Below are 27,770 nucleotides of genomic sequence, written 5' to 3' on the forward strand. Positions count from 1 at the left end.
GTACCAGGGGGTCTGGGGGAGCAGTGGCGCAGGCAGGACAAGTGGGCTCAGCAGAGCCAGACATTTTGGTATTACAGTGCTTACAGAGATAGTAAGTAACTGAAGTTCCAGGTTTCTGTTTAGAGGGAGGAACAGCTCTGGGTACGAACATACTTAGGGAAAAGGGAGATAGGAACTTTCTCACCCTAGTCTGTGTCCCTTGTCAGCTGCAGTGAGGAGACTCGCTCTGTGCAGCTAGAGAGAGAAAAAAGGCCAGACAATAGGAAGAGAGGGGCGTACCTGAAGCAATGCACTAAGTAAATTCCCCCTTCCTACTGAAATTCGCGCCCACGGCGCTGATTGGAGGCTGCTCCGCGCCTCTGCGCTCTCCCAGCCCCATGGGCGGAGCCACAGACTGTCCGGGAGAACTGTCATGGCGCCCGCTCCTTGCCCTGAGCGCACCTGTCACTCGTTTGTGCGCTCGGGGAATAGGGCGGGCGGCCAGCGCCGGCAGAGACTGCCGGTGAAAAGTAGTAAGCCGGCACAGAAGCGCCCTGCTAATCGCAGCGCCGCGGCTGTCAGCCGCTTATAAGGTGCTGCCGACAAAGTGAAACTAAGCCGGCGCGGAGAGCGCCCGGCTCGGGGCAGCGCCGCGGCTGACAGCCGCGTATAAGGCACTGTGAGACAAGTTAAACACACACACACACGTGAAGTGCCGGAATAAGGCGCTATGGACGTGACACCCAAGCACACACAAGTGAAGTGCCCCCTATATGAAGCCCCTTCAGGTGCCACTGCTCCCCCAAAAATAAAGTGCAGCCTTTAATAAAGTGCAGCCCCTGTAAGTTAGCCCCAAAAAACTAAAGGGTGGGCCAAAACAGGGGGTCTCTGCTGCGAGTCCATACCTGTGGAGAAAAAGGGGAGAAGTACTTACCTCAGTCAGAAGAACTCCCCTACAAGAGTCTTCAGTGAAGTCTCCAGTCAGCATTAGTTACCTGCATCACGCCTGGCTGCTATGCGTGAGCAAGGTGAGCAGGGAAATAGGGGGACCCGGAAGGTACCACCCAAGCGCTGACTGTTGGCGTGGGGGGGGGAGGGGGGGGGGGGGGTTAACAGCGCATATACGCAATGTCTGTGCCCCCTCACACGCAATGGGGGAAACGGGGAACCGCAGTCTCTGAGTCCCCACCTGAAAACAGAAAAGGAATAAAAAACGAACATGTCCCTAACTAGGAAAACAAAAAAATTAGAAGACCTGGTCTGGAGCAACCCAGACCACATCCACCTCCTTAAGACACTAAGCTTAAACCGACTAGCTCAGAGCCTGAAGGCGGGTGTATCCTGCTGGGAGGAGCTGACTTTTTTTTTTATCACCATAGCGTCACACCTCCTAGAGACAGCAAGATACACCCACTGTGTCCCCCAATGGAGCCGATAGAGAAATGTGCATTTGGGGGAAAAATGAAATTTGAGAATTGAACATGAAACTGTGGGATTTTACCCTTTGTTATACCGCAGTCGTAATATTTACCTCTATAATCTCAATCGTATATTTTCCCTGAATCTTGCAGCCCTGGAGTAAGCCAGGCTGTACCTTTTTGCACATATTCCGATTTAAAGCCTGAACAAGCCCTAAGACATCAGCCAATGAACCGCCATTACTGTACACAACACTGGTTACTTGTTCATGTCGGAGAATCACACAAGAAGCAAATAAACACTCTGAAGACCTTTTGTAGAAAAAAAAAGATCAATTCATTAGTTTCTAGTGCATGAGAATGACAGAGCGGAGTGACGACCCCTTTCTTGACCTCCAGGTACTGATCTACAAGGCCCAACCTGATAGACCTGCTGACTATGTGCGTATGGGATAAGGCTTTACATGGACAGTCCAGTCATAAGCAGCCTAAAGTCTGTTTATTGTAAGAGCAGGATCCGCGTTCTCCTCTAGGAACCGCACATGAGACAGTCATCACGGTTTTCTAGGGAACACACCATGGCGGCTTTATTGCGCTCCTTCTCTTCTGTTTTCTCTTCCTCCTTTGCGACGCTTCCTTTTTCTTTAAGCTTTTCCTTGTTTAGTGTGAACTGGATGGGGTTGGCAGCCGGCCGCGTGCGCAGATAGTACATGCCAGTTTTCAGTCCCTATGAAGAAACAAACCGCAAGGGTAAAAAGAAGTTCAATACAAACCGACCTCACACACATCTATACATACACACACACACACACACACACGACCTACCTGCTTCCAGCCATAGAAGTGCATGCTGGTCAGCTTGCCATAGTTTGGTTCTGCTAAATGGATGTTCAAAGACTGACTCTGATCGATGAAGGCTCCTCTGTCAGCCGCCATCTTTATGATGGTCTTCTGAGAAATCTCCCACACTGTTTTGTAGAGTGCTTTTACATCATCAGGGATCTCGGCGATGCTCTAAAACGCAAAGTCATTAAATTAAATCCATTCTGCAGAGTCCAAAAAACTGCAGATTTATACAAGAGAATAACGCAGAAGGGTTCACTAACAAAGACAGCCACTTTAACCCCTTAAAAACTGGGCCATTTTTTACTCCTCACCTTCTAAAAATCAGAACACTCAATTTTACACCTATAGACCTATACGAGGGCTTTTTTGCACCACCAATTTTAGTTTGTAATGACATCAATCATTTTACCACAAAATCTATGGCGAAACCAGAAAATATACAGGGTGCGCCATTTCTATGGATACACCTTAATAAAATGGGAATGGTTGGTGATAACTTCCTGTTTGTGGCACATTAGTATTTGTGAGGGGGGAACTTTTCAAGATGGGTGGTGTCCATGGCGGCCATTTTGAAGTTGGCCATTTTGAATCCAACTTTTGTTTTTCAATAGGAAGAGGGTCATGTGACAAACTTATTGGGAAATTCACAAGAAAAACAATGATGTGCTTGGTTTTAACATAACTATTCTTTCCTGAGTTATTTACAAGTTTTGACCACTGATAAAATGTGTTCAATGTGCTGCCCATTGTGTTGGATTGTCAATGCAACCCTCTTCTCTATATACTGCTATATACTACTATATACACCGCAGGGGAAATGCTAGCACAGGCTTCCAGTATCCGTATACACTGCTATATACACCGCAGGAGAAATGCTAGCACAGGCTTCCAGTATCCGTATACACTGCTATATACTACTATATACACCGCAGGAGAAATGCTAGCACAGGCTTCCAGTATACACTGCTATATACTACTATATACACCGCAGGAGAAATGCTAGCACAGGCTTCCAGTATCCATAGTTTCAGGTGCTGCACATCTCGTATCTTCACAGCATAGACAATTGCCTTCAGATGACCCGAAAGATAAAAGTCTAAGGGGGTCCGATCGGTAGACCTTGGGGGCCATTCAACTGGCCCACGACGACCAATCCACTTTCCAGGAAACTGTTCATCTAGGAATGCTCGGACCTGACACCCATAATGTGGTGGTCACCATCTTGTTGGAAAAACTCAGGGAACGTGCCAGGTCCAAGCATTCCTAGATGAACAGTTTCCTGGAAAGTGGATTGGTCGTCGTGGGCCAGTTGAAAGGCCCCCAAGGTCTCCCGATCGGACCCCCTTAGACTAAGATCCATCAAGACTGGTGGGGCAGGGAGAAGACTCCTGGTTCAAGCAGCATGAAAAGTCACGACAGGTTCCCGTTCATTGCCATAAACCATGTCTGTCTCGTCTTCCCGAAAATCCAGAAAGAACAGTCTTAAGGCCTTACAAACCTTAAGTTTATTGCTGAACCCAAGAATCTGGATTTACCTGAATAGATCCATTACAAGAAATGATCTGATTCTTCATCTCTTCATTCCATAGACCTCTTTCTGTAAGATCCTTCAGCAAGTGCGGGTTCACAATCTAAAGACAGAAATATAGGCTGAGAAACAGTGTTGACACTTAAGAGTCTTACCACACAAGATGGCAACCAAGTAGTTTTTTTTTCTTCTTCAGGCTTGTCATTTGCAACCTGTAGCGCCAACGCTTCGTACTGCTGTCAACATATATAATAGAAGACCCATCTCATGTATTCACAGGCAAATCACAGACAATGGATGGAGCATGTGGTGATAACACTATACAGCAGGGAGAGTCAGGGCCTCGCTCTAAAGCAGCATTTCCCAACCAGTGCACCTCCAGCTCTTACAAAACTACAACTCCCAGCAAGCCCGGACAGCCAAAGGCTGTCCGGGCATGCTGGGAGTTGTAGTTTTGAAACAGCTGGAGGCACATTGGTTGGGAAAAACCCTGCTCGAGATAAGACTTATGGTAGCACCTGTGATCAGACCCTTATCCCCTTATCCACAGGATAGGGAATAACTTTTTAGGGGCTCGAATACCCCCTAGACTACTTTCACACCGCCACTGCTCTCCGGTCAAGAACGGACGTCAAAATTATAATAATTTTTTGTGGGGGGGGTTTGACAGCCGTCGCATCGGGCAACAGCAGGTCCCTGTCAATGGGGTCCGTCGGACGCTGCTTTTTTTTCCATCCCTGACTGTTCGCTCAGGGATGCTGATCGGGATCACCACAGTGACATTGCGGTGTCCCGATCAGCTGTGAGGACGGCCAGAGGTGCCTTATCCTGCTCTGTGCCATCCAATCGTCGCTCCTTTACTGCTGCTAGCCATGGCAGGCATTAGTAAAGGAGCACTGATAACACTGATCAAAGCTATGCTATGGCATATCATTGATCAGTTTATGCAATCAACAGATTGAGTGTAACAGTGCACTATGGGGACTATAAAAAAAATAAAAAATAAAAGGATTGGTACTCCAACTTCATGTTAAAAAAATTGGTATCGGGACATCCTTACCTGGAACTCCCCAGATAAGACTCTGCGTGTGTAGATGTTGCTGGTGTACGGTTCGATGGACTCATTGTTTCCCAGAATTTGCGCAGTGGAAGCTGTAGGCATCGGAGCCAAGAGCAGGCTGTTCCTAACGCCGTACCTGTAGGGATAAAAGCAAAGATAATATGTGCTCCTATTGTAGGTCTCATCACTAAGGGCTCATTCACACTACGGAATCCAGAGAGCATATAGGTGAATTCCATGCCCTTTTTGATCCATGGTAAATGGAGAAGTGATGCTTAATTGGTGCCATTTTGTGTGGAAATAAATGCCAAAATTCAAGATTCCATTAACTAATGGGACTTTTCTGGCAAAAAATTGATCATGTGCGATCTTCCGGTGTAATTCAATCCCTGGTCGGAAGTTCCGTCACAGGGAACAGTCTACAGGACCGTGCATCAGGACAGAACGCAATCAATTTTTATACAGATTAACTTACATTTAACAAGGAGAACTCCGGGATATGAAATCTTATCCCCTATAGCAGTGTTTCCTAACAGGTGTGCCTCCAGCTGTTGTAAAAGTACAACTCCCTGCATGCCCGGACAGCCTTTGGCTGTCCAACCACTGAGGCCCTCCGCGATCTCCCGTAAAGGCCCTTTGCAGAAATAGCATGCTTCAACCACTGCATGACATGGCGGCCGACACGCCCCCTCAATACATCTCTATGGCAGAGCCGGAGACTGCCGAATGCAGCGCCATTTGCAGCTCCCACAGAGATGTATTGAGGGGGGCGTGCAAGTTGCAGCGTCATGCGGTGGTCGGACACGCCCCTTTGCCGCTAAGTGCCGGGGTCCTGTATGGGTGATTGCAGGAGGGCCCAGCGGTCGAACCCCCGCACTCAAACTTATCCTTAGGATAGGGGATAAGTTTTCATATCCCGGATGTCACTCACCAAGTCCGATGCAAAAGGGGATGACTAATAAAATAGCAGTATAACATACATGTGTCCGCAGGGGGACATGGACGCCAGTAGCTACGTGTTGAGCACGAATATTAGTAATTAACTATTTGTCGCAAATATCAGCACTTCACGATTTTGCGTATATTTAGAATATAGTGCTATATATTCGTAATGACGGATATTTGTTTTTTTACATGAAAATTTTTATGCGAACATAGTGAATATGCGAATTTCGCAAACATAGGACGAATAATAGTCAATATATTCGCGAAATCTTGCGAATTTGAATACGGCCCCTGCCGCTCATCACTAGTAGTTCTAGCTGTTTTGTATACTGGGTATAATTCATCAGACCATGTAGTATACGAAACGATTAACTACTGACATCTCTGGCGTCCATGTATTTTATACCTCTTTTATTAAAGTGATCCCGTTTGCATTGGACTTTGCGAGTGCTCATCTGCTCTTCTATTTTTGTGCATTGTATGGGCGTTTTATGCCCTTTGTGATTATTCTGCTTTACATGACCACTCACTTTAAGCCATTACTTATGACTACAAGGAACATCTTGCATCTGACTGCACAGTAGACTACGTTCCACTTACTTGGCGATGTTCTCTTTTAGTTTCTGCCAGTTCCACAGGTCTGTAGGGCTCACATCCCACATATCATGCTGTAAGATCTGTACAAAGAAAATACAAAATTCAGCCTTGTGCAAGAATAAAACTGGGGCTGCAAGCTGCAATGTAGTAATCATTCCTCACCCCTTTACTAACTGGAGACCCCTGGTATGTTTCGTAGGGGCCACACTCTTTGGCGAGTTCACAGCTGGCCTCCAGAGCTGCATAGTAAATGGTCTCAAAGATCTGTTTGTTTAGTAACTGGGCTTCTGAGCTCTCAAAGGGATATCTCATCAGGATGAACGCATCCGCCAGGCCCTGCACTCCGATCCCAATGGGCCGGTGCCTCTTGTTTGAGTATTCAGCCTGGAACAAAATAAAGGGATGACATCTCCGCTCGCTATAAACTACACAGAGAACCTGGAGGCTAAAGTGCTTACCTCTGGGATTGGATAGAAGTTGATATCAATTATCTTGTTCAGGTTCCTGACTATGACTTGGGTAACTTTCGACAGCTTGTCAAAATCATAGGTTCCCTTAGGGGTCACGTACATGTTCAGAGCGAGGGACGCCAAGTTACACACAGCAACCTACAAAAGAGGGTACATAGTAAAAAGGTAACATCCAAATAGATCACATGAATAAAAAAAATAAAATAAAAAAAAATGGAAGGGAGGCACATGGCAAAAAACCCTAAGTATATCACAAATGTAACAAAATGAAAGTCCCAGAGAATCGCAGCCCAAATAATATATAGTGGGAATGCAGCAGTGCTAGGAAATGAGAATAGCAATCCTGAAATGTACAACAACAAAGGAGGATCCTGCAACTCACCGCATGTTCAAGCCACAGTATATGGAGACCTGCCTGGAGATCAGGAAATAAGGCTGCATTCACACCACGTTTTTACAATACAGTTCCTGTATCACGTTTTTGATGAACGGATTCCTCAAAACCGGACTAAACTATCAAAAACGTGTGTACAAATTTTAGCCCGTATATGGTTCGAAAAATGATGTCCGGTTGCATCAGTTTGTTTTTAAGAAAAAAAAAAAAAAAAAAAAAACTTATAGGTTTTTAACTTCACTCCATTATGAATAAAATTTCATTTGATTTTCATTGAAATTCCAAGGAAAAAAAACTGTGCAAAGTGAAAAACTGTATGGTGCAAAGCGGACAGAACTGTACGGTTCCCATTGACTCATTTAAAAAAAAAAAAAAAAAAAAAATCTTATATGGTTTAATACGGTTTTTCACCCGGACCAAAAACAGTGGTAGGCTATGGTTTTTTTTTTTGGGGGGGGAACAAAACTGTTAAACTGTAACCTTGGCATACAGTTTTCATTGGAGAGTCAATGCATATGGGTTTTCAATACGGTTCCACATGGTTTTCACATTGTAAACTTATACGGGCACTGTATTGCAAAAACGGTGTGAATGCCCCCTAAGACGGGACCCTCAGAGGCTACAACCGGTAGTTTCAGGCAGATGCACTTCTTCCGGCCTCAAGAAGTGCATCTGCACAAAACTACCGGTTGTAGCCTCTGAGGCTCCCGTCTTACGCCCTCATCTCCATATGCTGTGGCTTGAACATGCGGTGAGTTGCAGGATCCTCCTTTGTTATTGTACATAACATCCAGATAACCCTGCATGAACATATAGAACCAATTGTTTACATGTAAGAGTAACCAGTAATAAAGACCTACAACTGATTTGTGGTGAAAAAGGCTGCGATGTTTATTTAAAGTATAATTAATATATAAAATATAAATAGCAATATAAATATATATGTCCACCTGCTAAATATACAGGCGACTAACCCCCGCTAAACATCGTGAAAGAAATGGTAAAATAAGAAAATAGGAGAGGGTGGGTGGATCTTGAATGCAGTTACCTGTCCGGTGCCCACACAGGCGCTGCAGCCAATCCTAGAAGGGAGTAAGTAACTGCCTGCCAGCCACCCGAGGTATCTGTAGTTACGAACTAACGGAAAATTCTCAGATGACAAATGCAAAATAAAGGGGCAGCAACATCAAACCATATATCATGGTTATGTTTTCATGCAGACCCCCTTTGCATTTGTCCTGGGGGTCCTTACAGTAGAGAAGGACAAGAGACTATACACCACCCCCACTTCCAGCCACGCTGCTCACAACTATCTGCACATTGGTGGGATTTATGAAAACTTGTGCAATGGAACCGCGGTGCATTTACCTAAAGCAACCAGATCCTAGGTTTTATTTTAAGAATGGTCTTTGAAATATGTAGGACGGATTGGGTAACTGCTCCAATGTTCTTCAGCACAGGTGTTCACTCTCCCACACTGTGCCGATAATCTGTAAGTATCTACATAACCGCTGATGTATAAAACCTCACACCGTCCACCAGCTCCTCACCTCATTCTCGCTGGTGTATTCCACAATCTCTGTACATAGGTTACTGCATTTAATGGTACCAAGATTTTGCTGGTTGCTCTTCCGGTTACACGAATCCTTGTAGAGCATATAAGGTGTTCCAGTCTCTGTCTGAGATTCCATAATGGCGTACCACAGCTGTTGGGATTTCACTACTTTACGGGCCCGACCCTCTTTCTCGTACCTGCAGCACAAACATGTAAAGTGATTTCACCTCAGTAAGTAATAAGCCACATACGATTCTCAGAAATACTACTGAAATTTGTAGTCAGGTCGCACCTTTCATAGAGCTCTTCAAACTTCTCTCCCCAAACTTCCTCCAGACCTGGACACTCATGGGGACACATCAGTGACCAATCCTACAAAGTGACAAGACAGATAAATAAAGCGCAAGTGGGGAGGAAAAAAATAAATAAATAAATAAAAAGGGTTCTATATACTGTAAATAAAGCAAGGCTGTCCATAGACTTGCATTGAGGGGGTGGGGCGTGACAACATGAGGGAGCGAGGCTATGATGTCACAAGCTGCCGGCTTCAGCGTTCAGAACAGTTTTTCCAAACTGAGCAGCGGAGTACCCCTTTAATGACGTGGCCAATTTTTGCATTGTTTTCCCCTATAACCCTTTCAACTCTCCATAAATAGATCCTTATCCCTATCTTATATGAAGGATAGCCTTATACCTATCTTATATGAAGGATAGCCTTATGCTTATCCCATGTTTAAACTCCCTCACTGTATTTGCAGTGACCACTTCTGCAGGAAGACTATTCCATGCATCCACTACTCTCTCAGTAAAAGTAATACTTCCTGAAATTAGCTTTAAATTAGAGGGGCAACTTTTTTTTAAAGTATGTCCTCTTGTGGTAGTTTTTCTTTTAAATATTATAAACAATCCTTGGATTGCTCATACTGAATAGTATTCTTCTATTGCACTGATCAGTTAGATTGGCACTATTACTGCACTACATTGGAGGCCTAGTACAACGTGCTATATGGAGCCAATCGAGCCACTGCACAACCAAATGAATGTTTAATTGCCACTGTTTGCATGGGCAGTAGCAGTTCGTGTGCATGCACTCCACGTTTTTGCAGTACAATTCCCATATCAGGTTTCCCATGAACTGATTCCTCAAAACCGGACTAAACTGTATCAAAATGTGTGTACAAATTACAACCCATATAAGGTTTGAAAAAATGTCCGGTTGCATCTTTTTTTTTTATAAGAAAAAAAAAAAAAAACGTATACGTTTTTAACTTTTCATTCCATTTTGAATAAAGTTTCACTTGCTTGAAATTCCAAGAAAACAAAACAAAAAACTATGCAAAGTCAAAAACGGATGGTGCAAAGCGGATGGAACCGAACGCACATACGGTTCCCATTGACTCCCATGTTAAATAAAAAGTATACGGTTTAATATGATTTTTCACCTGGACCCAAAAAAAATAAAAAATAAAGGACAAAACCGTATAAGATGCAAATCAGACAAAACCGGATGATGCGTGTGACATACGGTTTACAATGCTAAGTCAATGAATATGATTTTCTATACGTTTCCGTACGATTTTTTACTTGAAACCGTATAGGGGAACTGTATAGCAAAAACGTGGTGTGCATGCACCTTTAAACAGTTAAAACATCCAGCAGCTATTAACACCCCTCCACTGCTGAACGCATCCAGGAGGGCCAGATCCAAGCCCTCTATGTAGCTCCATAAAAGCCCCATGACCTAAAGGGTTTACTGATGAATGTGTCAACACACAATGGCTGTCTGGGGATGCTGGGAGTCAAATTTTTGCAACATCTGGAGGGTAACAGTTTGAGACCGTAACATATGTGAATAGAACCTTAGGAGAGGGCATAAGACAGCAGTGAAACAACTCCTGTCCGTCTATAGTCCTCTACGGAATTTCTCTTACCGCATTAGATTCCACTCGTTTCATGAAGAGATCTGGAATCCACAAAGCAAAGAACAGATCTCTCGCTCTCTGCTCCTCCTTTCCAGTATTCTTCTTCAGGTCCAAGAACTCAAATACATCGAAGTGCCATGGCTCTAGGTAGATGGCAAACGCACCCGGCCTCTGAAGACAAAACGCAAGAAGAAGTCAGTCTTATTATTTATAAACTGTCCTATAACAAAATCAACTGTGTGTCTAAGTAACCAGTTATATAGAAAACAAAAGCAAAAACATAGTATAACCAAGGAGACGCTCGAACGTACATTTCGCTATTTCACACTTTGCAGAAAACTGTCTGCAAGACGTTCGTATTCTGCGTTAAGTTTTTGTCCATTGTGTAACTTTCCAAACCAGGGTGCCTCCAGCTGTTGCAAAACTACAACTCCCAACATGCCCGGACAGCCTTTGGCTGTCCAGGCATGCTGGGAGTAGTAGTTTTGCAACAGCTGGAGGCACCCTGGTTGGGAAACGCTGATGTCACATTACGCAGCATTTAAATTCATCATTCTTAAAAAATAAAAACACCTAGGCACAAACCTTATTTCCTCCTTGATCCACATAGCGAGCGGTGTTATTGTAAACACGTAACATGGGAACAAGGCCATTGGAATTGCCATTCGTCTAAAAATACAAAAAAATTTAAAACAAACAAAATAAAAATATAATAAAATAATCTTCATCTCAGCATATGGTTGATAACCATAAAACCAAAAGATAACTCCTCACCAATACCCACCATGCCGTCATGCCACTGCTCCTTTGCCAGTCTGTCTATGAAGCGCCACACACACACACACACACACTACCTAATGTCAACCAGACTGGGAGCAGAGGCCGGCAGAGGACACGGGCATGGCATGAAAAGGATCCTAGTCTAACATGACACCACTGACTGCTGTTTGTATAAAGTGCTACAGCTCCGAGCACCCCTTTAAATGACATTACCGGTCCCTGGTGACCCTCATTGATGCTACATTCTCCATTTCCTATTACTCTAGCAGACAATACGGCACGCTGCAACGTGTATGTGTGAAAATTATTGCTCAAACGCACACATGCTCAGCCGGGTTTAGATAAACTGCAGGACATATCCAGGGGCAAGAATGAACAAACAAGGACTGAGCCAACTTTTAGTAGGATCAAAACGCAATATAAATAGCTTCTATTGGGGGTAAAGCTGCACGATTTGGGGGAAAGGATTGCGATTATAATAGGTAAATACTGAGATTTCGATATGCGATTCACATCTTCCCCCTTGTCGCATCTCCTCCATTAATGTTGTGCATAGACACTGCACTTCTATTCATTTCACGTCTATCCCATTTCATATCCACACCCCCCACATCACACATCCCCATTAATAATGTGCAGGGTGGGGGGGGGGGGATAAAAAAAAAAAAAAAAAAAACACCTGATGCTTACCTAGCCCCAGTCCCCCATAGGTCTGCAGCAGATCCATCATTATGCATGCGGCCCGGTGTCTTATGGGACTTGCAGATCTTTCCTGCTCAGCCGATCACTGGCCTGACAACATGGCTGCGGGCACCGATTGGCTGAGTGGGAAAGGAAGACACTGGTACCACACAGAGGAGAATGGGAGTTATGGCAGACCTATGGGGACTGGGGCCAGAAGAGCATCAGGATTATTATTTTTTTTTTTTATCTTTTTCCATGGGACATTACTAAGGACAGTGTTTTCATACCAGAGTGCCTCCAGCTGTTGCTTAACTACAACTCCCGGCATGCTCGGACAGCCAAAGGCTGTCCGGGCATGCTGGGAGTTGTAGTTTTGCAACCACTGGAGGCACCATTGCTGGAGACCACTGACTCAATTTGAATTTGCTGCAGGTAAATGCAATATTTCCCAACCATATGAAAAATCGCAATGCAATTGCAATATATCATGCAGCCACAATCGGGTGGAAAACAAAGAAATGTCATTGCAAAGCAACGTCATATTGGCAGAACGCCAATTTAATGCTAAGCTAACCACATGACTGTGCCTATCCCAACTACAGCTGTTCATACAACAGCACAAAACAGACCGTGTGTGACTACAAGTTACAGGATGCCCTGTTGCCAAGTACTATCAGTGTCCGTGGGCAGTTTCCACAGTACACTGCCACCCAAAAATCCAAAGCCAACCAATCTGTATAGAGGCGCCCAGCAGACAACACTTACCCCTGCAATGTAACTTCCAGTGGCTCGGATACAGCTGACGGCCAAACCAATCCCTCCGGCAGACTTAGAAATCAGAGCACATTGCTTCAGAGTGTCATAGATTCCCTCAATGCTGTCATCCTTCATGCAGAGCAGGAAACAGCTAGAAAGATAAGTAAATCCGGTAAGATGACTTCCACATAATAGATCCCAATAGACCAGTGGTTCTCAACTTTTTTGCCTATGTACCCTTTGACAGCCCATTCCCAAAAAAAAATTGTTGCCCCATATTAGAGACATTTTGTTATGTTTATAGTATTCATATGCTTTACCTTCCTCTATAACAGGCCCCCTTGTTCCTCCCTCTATCTTTCCAGTCCCCCCATTTACAGATGACGTCTTCTCCAACCGGAGTTGTTTTCTTTTCTTCTCTATCTGGCCTAGACTGCCAATAAGATTTCTCCCATACAAGATGTCTCCACAGAACCAGCCAAACAAACATTTTAGGCTCCTTTCTGCAGTACAGTCCCCACATATTTAGAAACTCCCCGTTTATTGTCATACACAGTAATAGAACCCGCTTTGCATCCCATAAAGTTGTTAGGCCCCTCTGTGCCCCCAAATATAGCTGTAAGCCCCCAAACCGCCCCCATATATAGTTGTAGGCCACCATACTGCCCCATTTATATTTGTAGGTCACCATACTGTCCCTCTTTGTTGCTCCACTGCTCCTCTTGTCTGGGGACCTATTTTCATGGCTCAGAGCAGTAGGTCCCTGGTCTGCAGGGACATTGGAGCAACAAAGCTGATGGTAGTTCCTGCCCACAGCCGCCTAGTGCCCGCGCTTCCCCTTTGCTGTCCTCCTGCTCCTCGGTGCAGTGACGTCAGCCGACCATTTCTTTCAAAGCGGTCCAGACCAGTAACCAGTGAATGCAATTACTGATTTAATTTTTATAGAACTGCTAAGTACCCCTGGGGATACTTGTACCCCATGTTAAGAACCACTGCAATAGACTAATATTCCATCTTGAAATATTTTATGTGCAGGGTGCAGTTCATACAGGCACCTGTGATCGCCATTTAACCTGTTGGGGACAGATGGCATACAGGTACACCCTCGCATCCCGGTTCTTAAGGACGGAGGGCATACCTGTACGCCCACATCCCGTTCCTGGGGTTTGAAGCAAGCTCACAGCTGAGCACACTTCATACCCGGTGGGTCCTGACTGCCATCAGCGGCCAGGACCCAAGCGGCCAGGACCAGGCAAAGTTGATTGCGGCGTCTAAACCGCAAGTAAAAGTATTCAGACAGCTCTGCGGAGCTGATCGAGACCATGACTGTGAAACCATGATATCCCAATCAGCTGAGAGGACCGTGGGAGGGTCCTTACCCTGCCTTCTCGCTGTCCAATCGGCAATCCGCTGCTCCCAGCCTGCTATGCAGGCTGGAGCAGCAGAGCCCCGATAGCACTGATCAATTCTATGGCATAGCATTGATCAGTATATACATTCAAAAGATTTCAAGTTTTAGCCCCCTATGGGAGACAAAAAATTAAAATAAAAAACTGTCTCAAAAGGTAAGAAGCATGCCTCACGCCTTTGAGAAAGCCAGTGTAACTGGCGAAACGTCAGGAGTAGAGTTGAGCGAACTTACAGTAAATTGGCTCACAGCTCAGCTGTTTATTACTTTAGCCTGGGTAAATTTGTTCAGCTTTCCAAGGATTCTGGTTGCCTGGAAAAGTCTGGGATGACAGTCTTAGGTCTCCTAGGTCTGTATACACCTTTTCCAGGCAACTGGAGCCCTTGAAAAGCTGAACTAATTTACCCAGACTAAAGTAATCAACAGCGGACCTGCGAAGTTCGCCATGAGCCAATTTACTGTAAGTTCGCTCAACTCTAGTCAGGAGCAAGGATAGTTTTATGAATCTTTCTTTGGGGGGAGTCTTTAGGGTGAACCCTGAGGAGTTTATCCCTAAAGGAGCGTTGAGTTACTACAGAGAACTAGTCAGACAAATATAAAAAGCATTTGGGTCACCCACAAAACACAAACCTGGAGAGTTGGGGCCTGTTGGTGCCAGCATTGAACAGAGTGGGAGACGCGTGGGTGAACCATCTTTCGGACAGGAGGTCGTATGTCTCTATTGCTGCATCTATATCATTTTTATGAATTCCTACAGAAACCCTCATGAGCATGTGCTGGGGACGTTCAGCCACTGCAGGAAGAGAACACATGATAACATTGTAATCTGTACAAAATGTTGGTCTTTGGAATTATGATGAGAAGCAATTAGATCACTGTACAAGTTGTGGATGTGCAGCCATGTGTGTGTTTTTTGAGTAATATGTATAACGCTGTCTAGATTATCCATAACACACCGGCTACATCAGCAATTTCAAAGAATGAAAACCCTGCGAACAACCTGGATATTTTACTATAGAGAAAAGCTACTGCTCTATAGTACAAAGGAAAAGAATAGAGGGCACCATTAGCTCTGCATTATAGAACATCATGTTGGACAATGGTAATACATTAGGGTTAGTTCGTTGGGGATTGCCCTCACCCTATATTTGCCATTGGTAATAGAGAACAAGTAACTCCAGCTGCATTGTTAGAGGATAAGGATCTTACACAAGAAATGTTATTTACCTTTTCCATTAATCTTCAGTAAATAGGAGCGCTCCAGTGTCTAAAAAGAGACGCACAAGAGTCAGTGGAGACACATCTAGGGCTGGGCGGTATGACCAAATGTGTATCACGATATTTTTTAACTTATGGCGGTTCCACGGTATTTCTACCCCGCCCCCCCCCCCCCAATCATGTAACCCGCCAGCGCTGTTCTGCTCCCCCCCAATCAGCCCAGCGGGATACTACTCACATGTCACCTGCAAGCACTGCCGCCCTCCTCCTTGTTGGGGGCTGCTGGCGATGGAACTCTATACTGTACGCCAGTGGTCTACAACCTGCAGACCTCTAGCTGTTGCAAAAATAAAACTCCCAGCATGCCCGGACTGTCCGGGCATGTTGGGAGTTGTAGTTTTGCAACAGCTGGAGGTCCGCAGGTTCGAGACCACTGCTGTACGCTGTATACCTATGCCCGGGCTGCAAAAGATACAGAAAATAAACTTTAACTTACCCACACGCTGGGGACGGGAACGTCAGACAGCCGTCAGCCCATCACCAGCCGCAGCAATGTCCCGCCCCGGCCAGTGATAGGCTGAGCTCACTGTCATGTAAGGAGCTCTGGCCGGCTCCTTACATGACAGGGAGCTCAGCCTATCACTGGCCGGGGCGGGACATCGCTGCGGCTGGTGATGGGCTGACGGCTGTCAGACGTTCCAATCCCCAGCGTAAGGCAGACGTAGGTAAGTTACAGTCTATTTTTATCTTTTGCAGCCCGGGCATAGGGATACAGCATACAGCAGTTGTCTCAAACCTGCAGAACTCCAGCTGTTGCAAAACTACAACTCCCAGCATGCCCGGATAGCCGCAGGTTGGAGACCAGTGGCATACAGTGAGTTCCATCAGCGGCCCCCAACAAAGAGGAGGAGAGCAGTGCTTGAAGGTGACATGCGAGTAGTACCCCGCTGGGCTGATAATTGGGGGGCAGAACAGCGCTGGCGGGTCACATATGATTAGTTCCCCGATGTGGGGACAGCGCAGCGCTGGGCTGAGAATTCATTCCCAAGGGGGAGGGGCCAAACAGGTATTGTGGTATGGGGGGAAAATTCATATCGTGCAGCCCAAAAGTTTTGGTATTCGGTATGAACCGGTGTATCGCCCAGCCCTAGACATCACACTGTTTAGTGCTGGGGCTCTCTCCGTACTTACCTTAAATCCAAAGAAGTTATAGGAGAAGTCTCTGTCATAAATGATGGCGGAGTTGAGACGCTGTGGAAAACAAAGACATGATAAATATCTGGAGGAGGGAATCCATTAGGCAGTAAGGAGGAGAGTACTTTAACAAAGCCTTAGGACAGTGTTTAACAACTGGTGTGTCTCCAGCTGTTGTAAAACTACAACTCCCAGCATATCCGGGCATGCTGGGAGTTGTAGTTTTGCAACAGCTTCAGACACCCTGGCTGGAAAATGCTGCCTTAGAACATGTAACATAACTTATGGGATGGAGTTGTGACATGTCCAGCAATAAGGAGATTTTGTACTCTAAAATCTCTCGTACCCTTCATTGGGGGACACCTTACTGATGGGTATATGCTCTTGCCACTAGGGGGTGCAGATACTAGGAAAAAAAGTGGGCTCCTCCTTGGATATACCCGCCCACCTGCAGTGAGGAAATCAGTTTTATCACAAAGCAATGGGAGAAGCCAACAAGGACATATGTCTGAAGGACCCTAGAAAAGAATCACGGATAAAGAACCAGAAAAGATAATTCGAAAAAATAAAAATAAGGGTGGGTGCAGTGTTCCCCAATGAAGGCTATGAGAAAATCTCCATTTCTCGGTCACTCTTCATTGGGGGGACACCTATGCAGATGGGACGTACCAAAGCAGTCCCTTAGGGTGGCAAAAATAACCACTAGAAAGGGAATCAGTCCAGAGCCCAAACCCACTCTTCTGTAAGGTCTGCGGACCAGACAACGGTCCAGAAACTGAGCTCCCGGAATGTCCCCCATCCCTGGAGATGGACTAGGACGCCATGGAAAGGACCGTCCTCTGCAGAGACTAAACCTATGGTCCATATAGAGAGACAAGAAAAAGTCAACTAGGAAGCCAGCTGGGCCAGAACCATCCTGGAAGGAAGTAGGAACCCAGAACCAAACAGAGGGCTAGTCCGACTGGTTAACAAAAATGGAAAAAAAGAACCCGATCCAGGATCAACCGATTCAAGAGAACATGGCAGAAAGGCGCCAGGGAGAACAGCGTACGCCTGAGCAGAAGGGGAGCACAAAAAGGTGGAAACAAGAAAACCACTGGAAAAAAGACAGAAACCGGCTCAAGAGAGGCCTGGTGCATAAGATCGATGACCTGAACATCTGGAGACCCAAAACCCTTGTCCCAGGGGACCGCAAAGAGCACCAGGAAGGCTAAATCAGCTAGACTGGTGTAATCCGAATGACCAAAACGCCCTCCATCTCGGGAGTACATGGACCCCAAAGGAGGAGACTAAGTAATAACAGCCAAAAAAGTAACGCCCTGAAAAGGAGCATCTTCGAACACCGGAGAGACAGATATGGGAACTGGAGGTTCCCTAGACACTTGGAAGACATACACGGAAGGAAAAATGACCAAAAAGGAGCAGAAGATCCTGAAAAGGAGCATCCCGGAACCCAGAGCGACTGACATGGGAATCGGAGGCCCCTGCGTCGCCTGGAAGACTCACACTTGAAGGGTCATAAACCCAACAGCCAAGAAATGCTCCAGGAGACAAACTTCCGTGTAGAGACAAGAAGTGCAGTACAGAAAGACCACCCCACAATGGGATCACTGAGAAGTCTGGGCAGGAGCGCTACACATTCCCGAGACCTCAACCATCACTAAAGGCCCAAAGAACCAGAAGGGCCGAAGTAGAAAAGGAGGCATGCCACAGCATACTAGGATAGTGTCCACAAAAAGGAGACAGACATGAACCCCAGCGGTCTGGGCGGACGGAAGCAATATCCCGTCAGGAATGGAAGGAGTACAACAGTAAGGTTAGTCCAGAAGACTAGAGTCAATGTAGCACAGCTGACACTGACAAAGGGAAGGAGGATCAAACCCCTCCAGGGAGATTGCAACGAGGGAGGAGAAGAGTAATGGCAGGGCCCAAACAGACTGTGCTAGACCAGCTGTCGCCAAGCCATACAAGATCGCAAAAACTCCACCAGAAGAGAGTGCCCAAGGCTGTATGAGCAGCAGTAGATAACCAGGCTGCAAAAGTGCACAGCTCAGTCTATTGCTCTCAGCAAAAAAACAAGGGCCCAGCCAGGTACCCCACCTATATAGGAAGGGAAAACCAGGGGTGCTCGCAATGAAAATCAGGCCCAGACCATGCCAAGCTCCCTGATGCCCATACCCCCTGTGGAAAGGGGATGGTCAAATGTGCCAGGGACTATAGGAGCAGGGAAATGCCGCCCAAAAAGCAAGGGGGCAAAGAACCGGGTGGATGTAGTCCCCAGGAACAACATATCAAGGAATGGAGGCGCTAATTTGTGCTCCCCCCCAAAGAGATCGGAAATCTGGACACTGATGCTGGGCAAAGATACAAAGACATGACTACGAATGGAAGAAGTACACACCCCAACAGTAACCAAAGCATTGAGAGGAACACCACAACGTAGGGAAACCCTGGAAAAGAAGGGTGTCAATGGGATGGAGCCATCCTGGTCGTATTCTAAGGCAACAGGGCCAGCCTCTGAACCATCCCACACAGGAGCCCAGAAAGGATACCTGGCAGCATTTTGGGGGGGGTTGGGTGGTAACTGACTGTTGCCCCATCATGCCCCATGCCAGAACAGAGGTGCTCAACCGTCGGAAACAAGATCAAAGGAAGGCCCAAGGTACAGCCCACAGAAAGGGAAGGTGCGCTCTACACGTGCAGAATGGCCCAGCATATGCTGGGACACCAACATTGTTACCACACGATAGTAGTGGGGCACAAAGACTGTAGACGCGGAAAAAGACAGACATCCAAAATTCCTGCAGCATGGAAGACAGCTAAGCACCAAACGGTGTGTTACAACTATGCCCCAAGCAGACACCCATAGAAAGAGGAACAGAGAAGGCTGCCGTTTATGCGAGACCATGGAACCTGCAGGAAATGCCCACATCCCATCTCCTAATGGTGCCATCAGAACTGCTTGCGCAGATGCAAGAGACGAAGGATGTGTGGGAAAGGAAACATGCAGACAGTCTGGCAGGCATAAAAGATCCAATGAAACGACAGAGAGACTCTTTGGAACGTCACCTGGAAAATGAGTCACCGGACTTTAGCCGCAGGAGCAGCCAGAATGGGGAAGGTGGCCTGGCGGAGAAGAGAACCATGCAGACAGTCTGCTATCTGGCATAGGGACCATGGCCACATCGGGTGCTGCATTCAGAACCACACAAAGAAAGTGGTTTACCAGCCGTCGGCCAGGAGAGCAGCAGACATGTAGAGAGGGACCTGGTAAAGGAGGGAACTCTGCGAACCAGTATGTGGTGCATTGTATAGGGAACCATGGAGCAACATGGGGAGACATGGGTGACCGGAAGACCTGACAGAGCGTCCTTAGCGTCCGCAAGGAATGCAAAACACACTTGCAAGGGCACAACCAATGTCTTACCTCGGTAGGGAGGGACTGGAATTTGGCCGTGGGAATGACAGGCACAGCATGGCACTCCGTGTTTGGGGGGGGGGGGGGGTAAGTCACCGAATATATGCGCGACAATTTCCAAGGGAAAAAATCCAGGGTGCAATATAATAACTGATCGCCACTAGGACAGCAAACACCACCAGCGGTGTGTGATTAATTTATTTATAACGGACAGATAGCGCAGCCCTACGAGCAGGGAAGAACACTGCCCCAGAAGCTGGTCTCATACAGTAAGGAGCACAGGTGGGAGACCAGGGAACTTGTAAAAAAATGCGGCCACCTCCTCCATCACCCAGCCACACGATCTGTGGCCATTTACAGTAAAAGGGCTGGGGGACTGGTTGAAGGACGCGGACGGTTCCTCCCTCACCAGGGAAGCACCCGGCCACGTGGAAACGGAGCAGTAAGCGGGCTGGTGCCCGCAATAAGGAGTGGACGTGGGACCGAAGACCCGCTGCCTGAAGCTGAAGGTCTCCGGTCAGCCTATAAAGAACACGGCCAGGACATTGCACCTGGCCGGACAAAAGAAAAGTAGCAAGCGGGCTGGGGAAGTGGACGGCCACGTGGGACCAGAGACCTGCTGCCCTAGAAGACAAACTGGAGCAGCAGGATAGAGTCTCTGGTCGATAGAGGAATACACAGCCAGGGAAATGTGCCTGGCCAGAATACATATGGGACCCGAAGAGGGAGGGGGCAGGTCCACCGGACTACCCCCTCCAGGAAGGCACCTGAGGCCATTAGGGGTTTAACCCAGCACAGCCACATGTAATGGCGGCTGAGGAATTGGGCACAGCAGAGAAAGCAGACCCCCAAATTTGCAAAAGGGAAGGGGGTTGTAGTACATACGTACAAATACTCACCCTGAAGTCTTCAACCAGCTTACGGCCACACTGAATCATACTGGGCTAAGATAGCAGGGCGAGCAGGGGCAAGTGGGGGACCCGGACCCTGGGTACAGCCTCCAGGCGATGGCCGTTGGCAAAAAAGTTAACAGTACATACATATGTCTGTGTCCCTTTGTCGCACATGGGGGAACATATAGAGTCACGCTCCTGAAACCCCACCTTAAAATGAGAAAACAAAAGGGAGGGAAAAACCTAACTAAACAGCCCTTACTAGAAAATAATGAATCAAAAACGAATGACCAGGGAGTCAGGAGTTTGTCTGGCGCAGAGAGGAACCATCAGACAGCCAAATAAAATCAATGGATTTATTAGATGCAACGCGTTTCGCTGCGCATGCGCAGCTTCATCAGGCATGACAAGGGAAGGCTGGTAACAGATATATATACCTCCAGGAATTAACCATTAGAGTGCTTTTTGAAAGAGTTGTTACATATATATTTTTTTCATACATTGTTACATGGATATGTAATTCTATGTAACAACTCTTTCAAAAAGCACTCTAATGGTTAATTCCTGGAGGTATATATATCTGTTACCAGCCTTCCCTTGTCATGCCTGATGAAGCTGCGCATCGAAACGCGTTGCATCTAATAAATCCATTGATTTTATTTGGCTGTCTGATGGTTCCTCTCTGCGCCAGACAAACTCCTGACTCCCTGGTCATTCGTTTTTGATTCTACTCTCACCCAGGAGGGCTGCAGTGGACCTTCTTCCATATCTCTTCTGCTCTTAACCTTGTTGTGTGTGGGCGCACAACCAACTTCGGTAAGCGGCTTGGGAATCACCGTCCCCTACCCCCACCTGCAAGATCTACTGATCCTGCACATGAGGCGCCTTCCTTTCTTTCTCTAGAAAATAATGAAGACAAGGTCTGGGGAGCACCAGACCTGCCTCCTACTGACACTAGATAGAACTGATTACCAGTGGGCGGGTATTTCCTGCCAGGGAGGAGCCAAGTATCAGCTCCGCCTAGTGGCAAGAGCATATACCCCTCCCCCAAATGAAGAGCAACCCAGAAAATACACTTTATTGGGAAACCCCACCTAATGGGCTTTAAAGGACAACTGCAGCGGCATTACACTTATCCCCTATCCACAGGATAGGGGATAAGCGTTTGATCGCGGGGGGTCCGACCGCTGGGGACCCCCCCCCCCGATCTCCCCAACGGGGCGCCGCCATTAGCGCTCATGGTGAGCACTAAGGCGCGTAGTATCGACCTAGAGGTCGACAGTGACGTCCCGTCTCCTCCCACGTCCCCATACAGTTCCATGGGGGAGACGGGGAGGCACGAATGCTGCCTATCCCATAGAGATGTATGGAGGAGGCATGTCGGCTGCAACGTCATGCTGCGGTTGGCACGCCCCCTGCACGGGAGATCGCTGGGGGCCCCAGCGTTCGGACCTCCCGCGATCAGACACTTATCCCCTATCTTGAGGATAGGGGATAAGTGTTTGTAACGCTGCAGATGTCCTTTAAACAATTTTTTTTTTTATTGCTACACACAAATTATACATACACGTTTTCAAACCAGCATGCCTGCTGGGAGTTGCAGTTTTGCAACAGCTGGAGGCACCCTGGTTGGGAAAACACTGATATATACACACACAATTATAATGCAAGATTATCCACCACTTACATCCTTATTGGCCAATACAATGTCCAGTGTCTCTTTAGAAACCATAGGAGAGTGTTTGCCATTCAAGGGGTTCACATAGTTATGCAGATCTTCCATCACATCTAGGAAAATAAAAAAAGCAGGTAAAATAAGGCAAGGCTACCCCAAATTAGAGGGTTTGCATCCATATGAGAGAAAACCAGGAGAGGGTCCCCTGGTATAATACATGGTGACAGGAGGTGGTCTCTGCTCCAGTGCCCCCTGGATGAGGAGAGATTCTGGAATAAGAATCTCCAGCTCTGAAGGACTCAGCACCAGGTGAAGATGGCAGCAGCTTCAAGTGCAGCAATTCTAAGGCACCTACTAATCCAATGTGGCTCCAGCTGTGGAAAACTACAACTCCCAGCGTGTCCGGACAGCCGAAAGCTGACCAGTTTCCCATAGCAACCAGAGCACTAATTTTTTTAGAGCGTTTTCAAAAAGGAAAGCAGCTTTTTTTGGTATGTAAATCTCCCCCATAAAGCTCTATACAGTGGTCCCTCAACATACGATGGTAATCCGTTCCAAATGGACCATCGTTTGTTGAGGGATCCGTGCAATGTAAAGTATAGGACAGTGGTCTACAACCTGCGGACCTCCAGATGTTGCAAAACTACAACACCCAGCATGCCCGGACAGCCTTTGGCTGTCCGGGCATGCTGGGTGTTGTAGTTTTGCAACATCTGGAGGTCCGCAGGTTGTAGACCACTGTTATAGGAAGTTGTACTCACCTGTCCCCGCCGCTCCAAACAGTCTCTGCTTTTCCGGCATCCTCGCTCTCCGTCGCCACCATCACGTCGCTACGCACGCCGCTCCTATTGGATGACGGGACGGCGTGCGAATCGACGCGATGACGTCGATGGAGAGGGCCGACAATGCAGAGGATCCCGAAGAGGACGCGCCGGAGCCCCGAGAACAGGTGAGTGATAGTCACTGGAGCTCACGGGGCATCGTAAACGGCTATCCGGTGGTGGCTCAAGCAGTCTGCGCTGCCGGATAGCCGTTTATGAGATGGCCCTGACACAAAAAAAAAAAAAAAAAGAAGGATTGTATGTTGATGCTGCCTTCACCATGTGAAGGCCTCCGAGAGGCCATCGCATGTTGAAATTATCGTATGTCGGGGCCATCCTAGTTCGAGGGGTCATTGTACAGGAATCACAATCATCCTCTTCCTACTGGTTATATCTCTAGCTATGCAGCCGAGCACTCGCCCTCTTTTCCCTATTGTCTGGCTGCTCTGGTGACCCATAAATAGGAGGAGTCAGAAATCACTGACCCATAATACTACTGACATATTTGCTACCACAGAACGGCTGATTCAATTCTAACACTGAGGATTCCCCAAGTGCAGTAATTCCCATTTGAATAAATTGAACTGCATCTCCCCTTTTTTTCCCCACTTATCCCTGTAAAATGATCATGTGACTGCACTGCTCACCGCTGAAGATTTTCTTGGTTTCCTTATGCAGATTGGAGACTGCGATACGCGCTGCCAGGATGGCATAATCCGGGTGCTTTGTGGTCAGGGTGGCGGCGGTCTCTGCTGCCAGTGTATCCAGCTCTACTGTGGTCACTCCGCTGTACAGCCCCTGGATCACCTTCATTGTGATCTGAGCCTGAAAATACACAAAGTCATAATCTAGCAACGTATCTCCACAAAGTAGGACAATGGCGGACAATAAAGCTCTTTCAATAACAATCTAGCAATGTGTCTCCACAAATTAGTGATCAGGATTTAAAGGGGTACTCCGCCAGAGGTGAGCGAGTGTACAACCGCACCCTTCTGCCCCTTCATTCTAACGATTGCTGGGGGTCTAGGTATCCAGACCACCACCGATGCAAACATACGTCATAGTGACATTTAGTGTAGGGTCACCGCTTATTTGATGCTACATATTTTGCCACCCATTGATTTCAGTAGGAAGGAAAACACGCAGCAGCATCAAATACCTACCCTTCAGGACAGTGTTTCCCAACTGGGGTGCCTTCCGCCATTGAAAAACTACAACTCCCAGCATGCCCGGACAGCCAAAGGCTGTCCGGGCATGTTGGGAGTTGTAGTTTTGCAACAGCCGGAGGCAGCCCGGTTGGGAAACTGTGCTTCAGAAGTAGAAGAAGCCCATTGACACTCTGCAGGACTGAGCTATAACAAGAAGATGCGGTTGTGCAGAGTGTGAACATCGCCCACACACCCTCCTCTACACTCACCGGATCCACAAAGTCTGCGTTGAGTCCATAGCACAGCTTCTGGATCCGGGACGTGATCTTATCGAACATGACGCGCTCCTGACGGCCATCTGAGGAGAAATAAGGGAAATTCACAAAAAGGAACAAAACAAATCCTGGGGGAGGAGGACACCAGGGCAATGGTCCGGACACAGAGTAAACACTGTCTGCATAATATATGAGGGGGATTATACACAGTCTGGAGGATAAAGGTCAGAGTGCAGGGGGCAGCCATGATTGAGAGCCAAGATTATAGATGAGGAGGTGAGGTGTAATGATATCAGGGGAAAAAGAGATCTCTGGGAAGTATATCCTCCTGAGGGGTAATATGGGGGGGGGGGGGGGGGAGGGGCATATCGACTCCTGTGGGGGTAATATAGGGGGTATACAGACTCCTGTGGGGGTAATATAGGGGGTATACAGCCTCCTGTGGGGGTAATATAGGGGGTATACAGCCTCCTGTGACGGTAATATATGGGGTATACAGCCTCCTGTGACATAATATATGGGGTATACAGCCTCCTGTGACATAATATAGGGGGTATACAGCCTCCTGTGAGGTAATATAGGGGGTATACAGCCTCCTGTGAGGTAATATAGGGGGTATACAGCCTCCTGTGAGGTAATATAGGGGGTATACAGCCTCCTGTGAGGTAATATAGGGGGTATACAGCCTCCTGTGAGGTAATATAGGGGGTATACAGCCTCCTGTGAGGTAATATAGGGGGTATACAGCCTCCTGTGAGGTAATATAGGGGGTATACAGCCTCCTGTGAGGTAATATAGGGGGTATACAGCCTCCTGTGGGGGGTAATATAGGGGGTATACAGACTCCTGTGGGGGGTAATATAGGGGGTATACAGACTCCTGTGGGGGGTAATATAGGGGGTATACAGACTCCTGTGGGGGGTAATATAGGGGGTATACAGACTCCTGTGGGGGGTAATATAGGGGGTATACAGACTCCTGTGGGGGGTAATATAGGGGGTATACAGACTCCTGTGGGGGGTAATATAGGGGGTATACAGACTCCTGTGACGTAATATAGGGGGTATACAGACTCCTGTGACGTAATATAGGGGGTATACAGACTCCTGTGACGTAATATAGGGGGTATACAGACTCCTGTGACGTAATATAGGGGGTATACAGACTCCTGTGACGTAATATAGGGGGTATACAGACTCCTGTGACGTAATATAGGGGGTATACAGACTCCTGTGACGTAATATAGGGGGTATACAGACTCCTGTGACGTAATATAGGGGGTATACAGACTCCTGTGACGTAATATAGGGGGGTATACAGACTCCTGTGGGGTAATATAGGGGGGTATACAGACTCCTGTGGGGTAATATAGGGGGGTATACAGACTCCTGTGGGGTAATATAGGGGGGTATACAGACTCCTGTGACGTAATATAGGGGGTATACAGACTCCTGTGACATAATATAGGGGGTATACAGACTCCTGTGACATAATATAGGGGGTATACAGACTCCTGTGACATAATATAGGGGGTATACAGACTCCTGTGACATAATATAGGGGGTATACAGACTCCTGTGACATAATATAGGGGGTATACAGACTCCTGTGACATAATATAGGGGGTATACAGACTCCTGTGACATAATATAGGGGGTATACAGACTCCTGTGACATAATATAGGGGGTATACAGACTCCTGTGACATAATATAGGGGGTATACAGACTCCTGTGACATAATATAGGGGGTATACAGACTCCTGTGACATAATATAGGGGGTATACAGACTCCTGTGACATAATATAGGGGGTATACAGACTCCTGTGACATAATATAGGGGGTATACAGACTCCTGTGACATAATATAGGGGGTATACAGACTCCTGTGACATAATATAGGGGGTATACAGACTCCTGTGACATAATATAGGGGGTATACAGACTCCTGTGACATAATATAGGGGGTATACAGACTCCTGTGACATAATATAGGGGGTATACAGACTCCTGTGACATAATATAGGGGGTATACAGACTCCTGTGACATAATATAGGGGGTATACAGACTCCTGTGACATAATATAGGGGGTATACAGACTCCTGTGACATAATATAGGGGGTATACAGACTCCTGTGACATAATATAGGGGGTATACAGACTCCTGTGACATAATATAGGGGGTATACAGACTCCTGTGACATAATATAGGGGGGTATACAGACTCCTGTGACGTAATATAGGGGGTATAGACTCCTGTGGGGTAATATAGGGGGTATACAGACTCCTGTGGGGTAATATAGGGGGTATACAGACTCCTGTGGGGTAATATAGGGGGTATACAGACTCCTGTGGGGTAATATAGGGGGTATACAGACTCCTGTGACGTAATATATGGGGTATACAGACTCCTGTGACGTAATATAGGGGGTATACAGACTCCTGTGACATAATATATGGGGTATACAGACTCCTGTGACGTAATATAGGGGGTATACAGACTCCTGTGACATAATATATGGGGTATACAGACTCCTGTGACATAATATATGGGGTATACAGACTCCTGTGACGTAATATAGGGGGTATACAGACTCCTCCGGGTCTCACCTCTCTTCAGCACGTACATTTTCGCCCCGATTCACAGGATTTTCCCCTCACGACTCCTTCGTCTCTTCTGGAATGAAATGAGCGCGAATTGGAAACAAAAAGTCCCGCCAAAGCCGACAGGCTGACGTCACGGGCTGGGCGCGCTGTAGCTCCGCCCCACTTTCAAGCGGGAAGCT

At 46.9% G+C, this 27,770-nt stretch overlaps 1 protein-coding gene across 2 annotated transcripts; it reads right to left on the reverse strand.

Moving 5' to 3' along the window:
* Nucleotides 1–1,700: 1,700 nt before the first annotated feature.
* Nucleotides 1,701–27,770, reverse strand: RRM1 (ribonucleotide reductase catalytic subunit M1). Of its 2 annotated transcripts, none has more exons than XM_056560978.1 (19): nt 27,612–27,770; nt 24,979–25,067; nt 24,209–24,386; nt 22,753–22,853; nt 16,752–16,811; nt 15,570–15,609; nt 14,973–15,135; nt 12,944–13,085; nt 11,300–11,383; nt 10,724–10,885; nt 9,085–9,164; nt 8,788–8,989; nt 6,832–6,981; nt 6,536–6,757; nt 6,377–6,453; nt 4,832–4,967; nt 3,779–3,874; nt 2,223–2,411; nt 1,701–2,124 (listed from the first exon to the last, which is right to left on the reverse strand). In XM_056560978.1, the coding sequence occupies exons 2-19, from the start codon at nt 25,045–25,047 to the stop codon at nt 1,927–1,929; spliced, it is 2,349 nt and encodes a 782-aa protein (XP_056416953.1). In that variant the 5' UTR covers nt 25,048–25,067; nt 27,612–27,770; the 3' UTR covers nt 1,701–1,926. The 2 variants fall into 2 exon arrangements, with proteins under 2 accessions (XP_056416953.1, XP_056416952.1); XM_056560977.1 differs by having other exon boundaries at nt 27,595–27,748.

This window comes from Hyla sarda, chromosome 2 (genome assembly GCF_029499605.1).
Source record: "Hyla sarda isolate aHylSar1 chromosome 2, aHylSar1.hap1, whole genome shotgun sequence".
NCBI classification, from domain to species: domain Eukaryota; kingdom Metazoa; phylum Chordata; class Amphibia; order Anura; family Hylidae; genus Hyla; species Hyla sarda.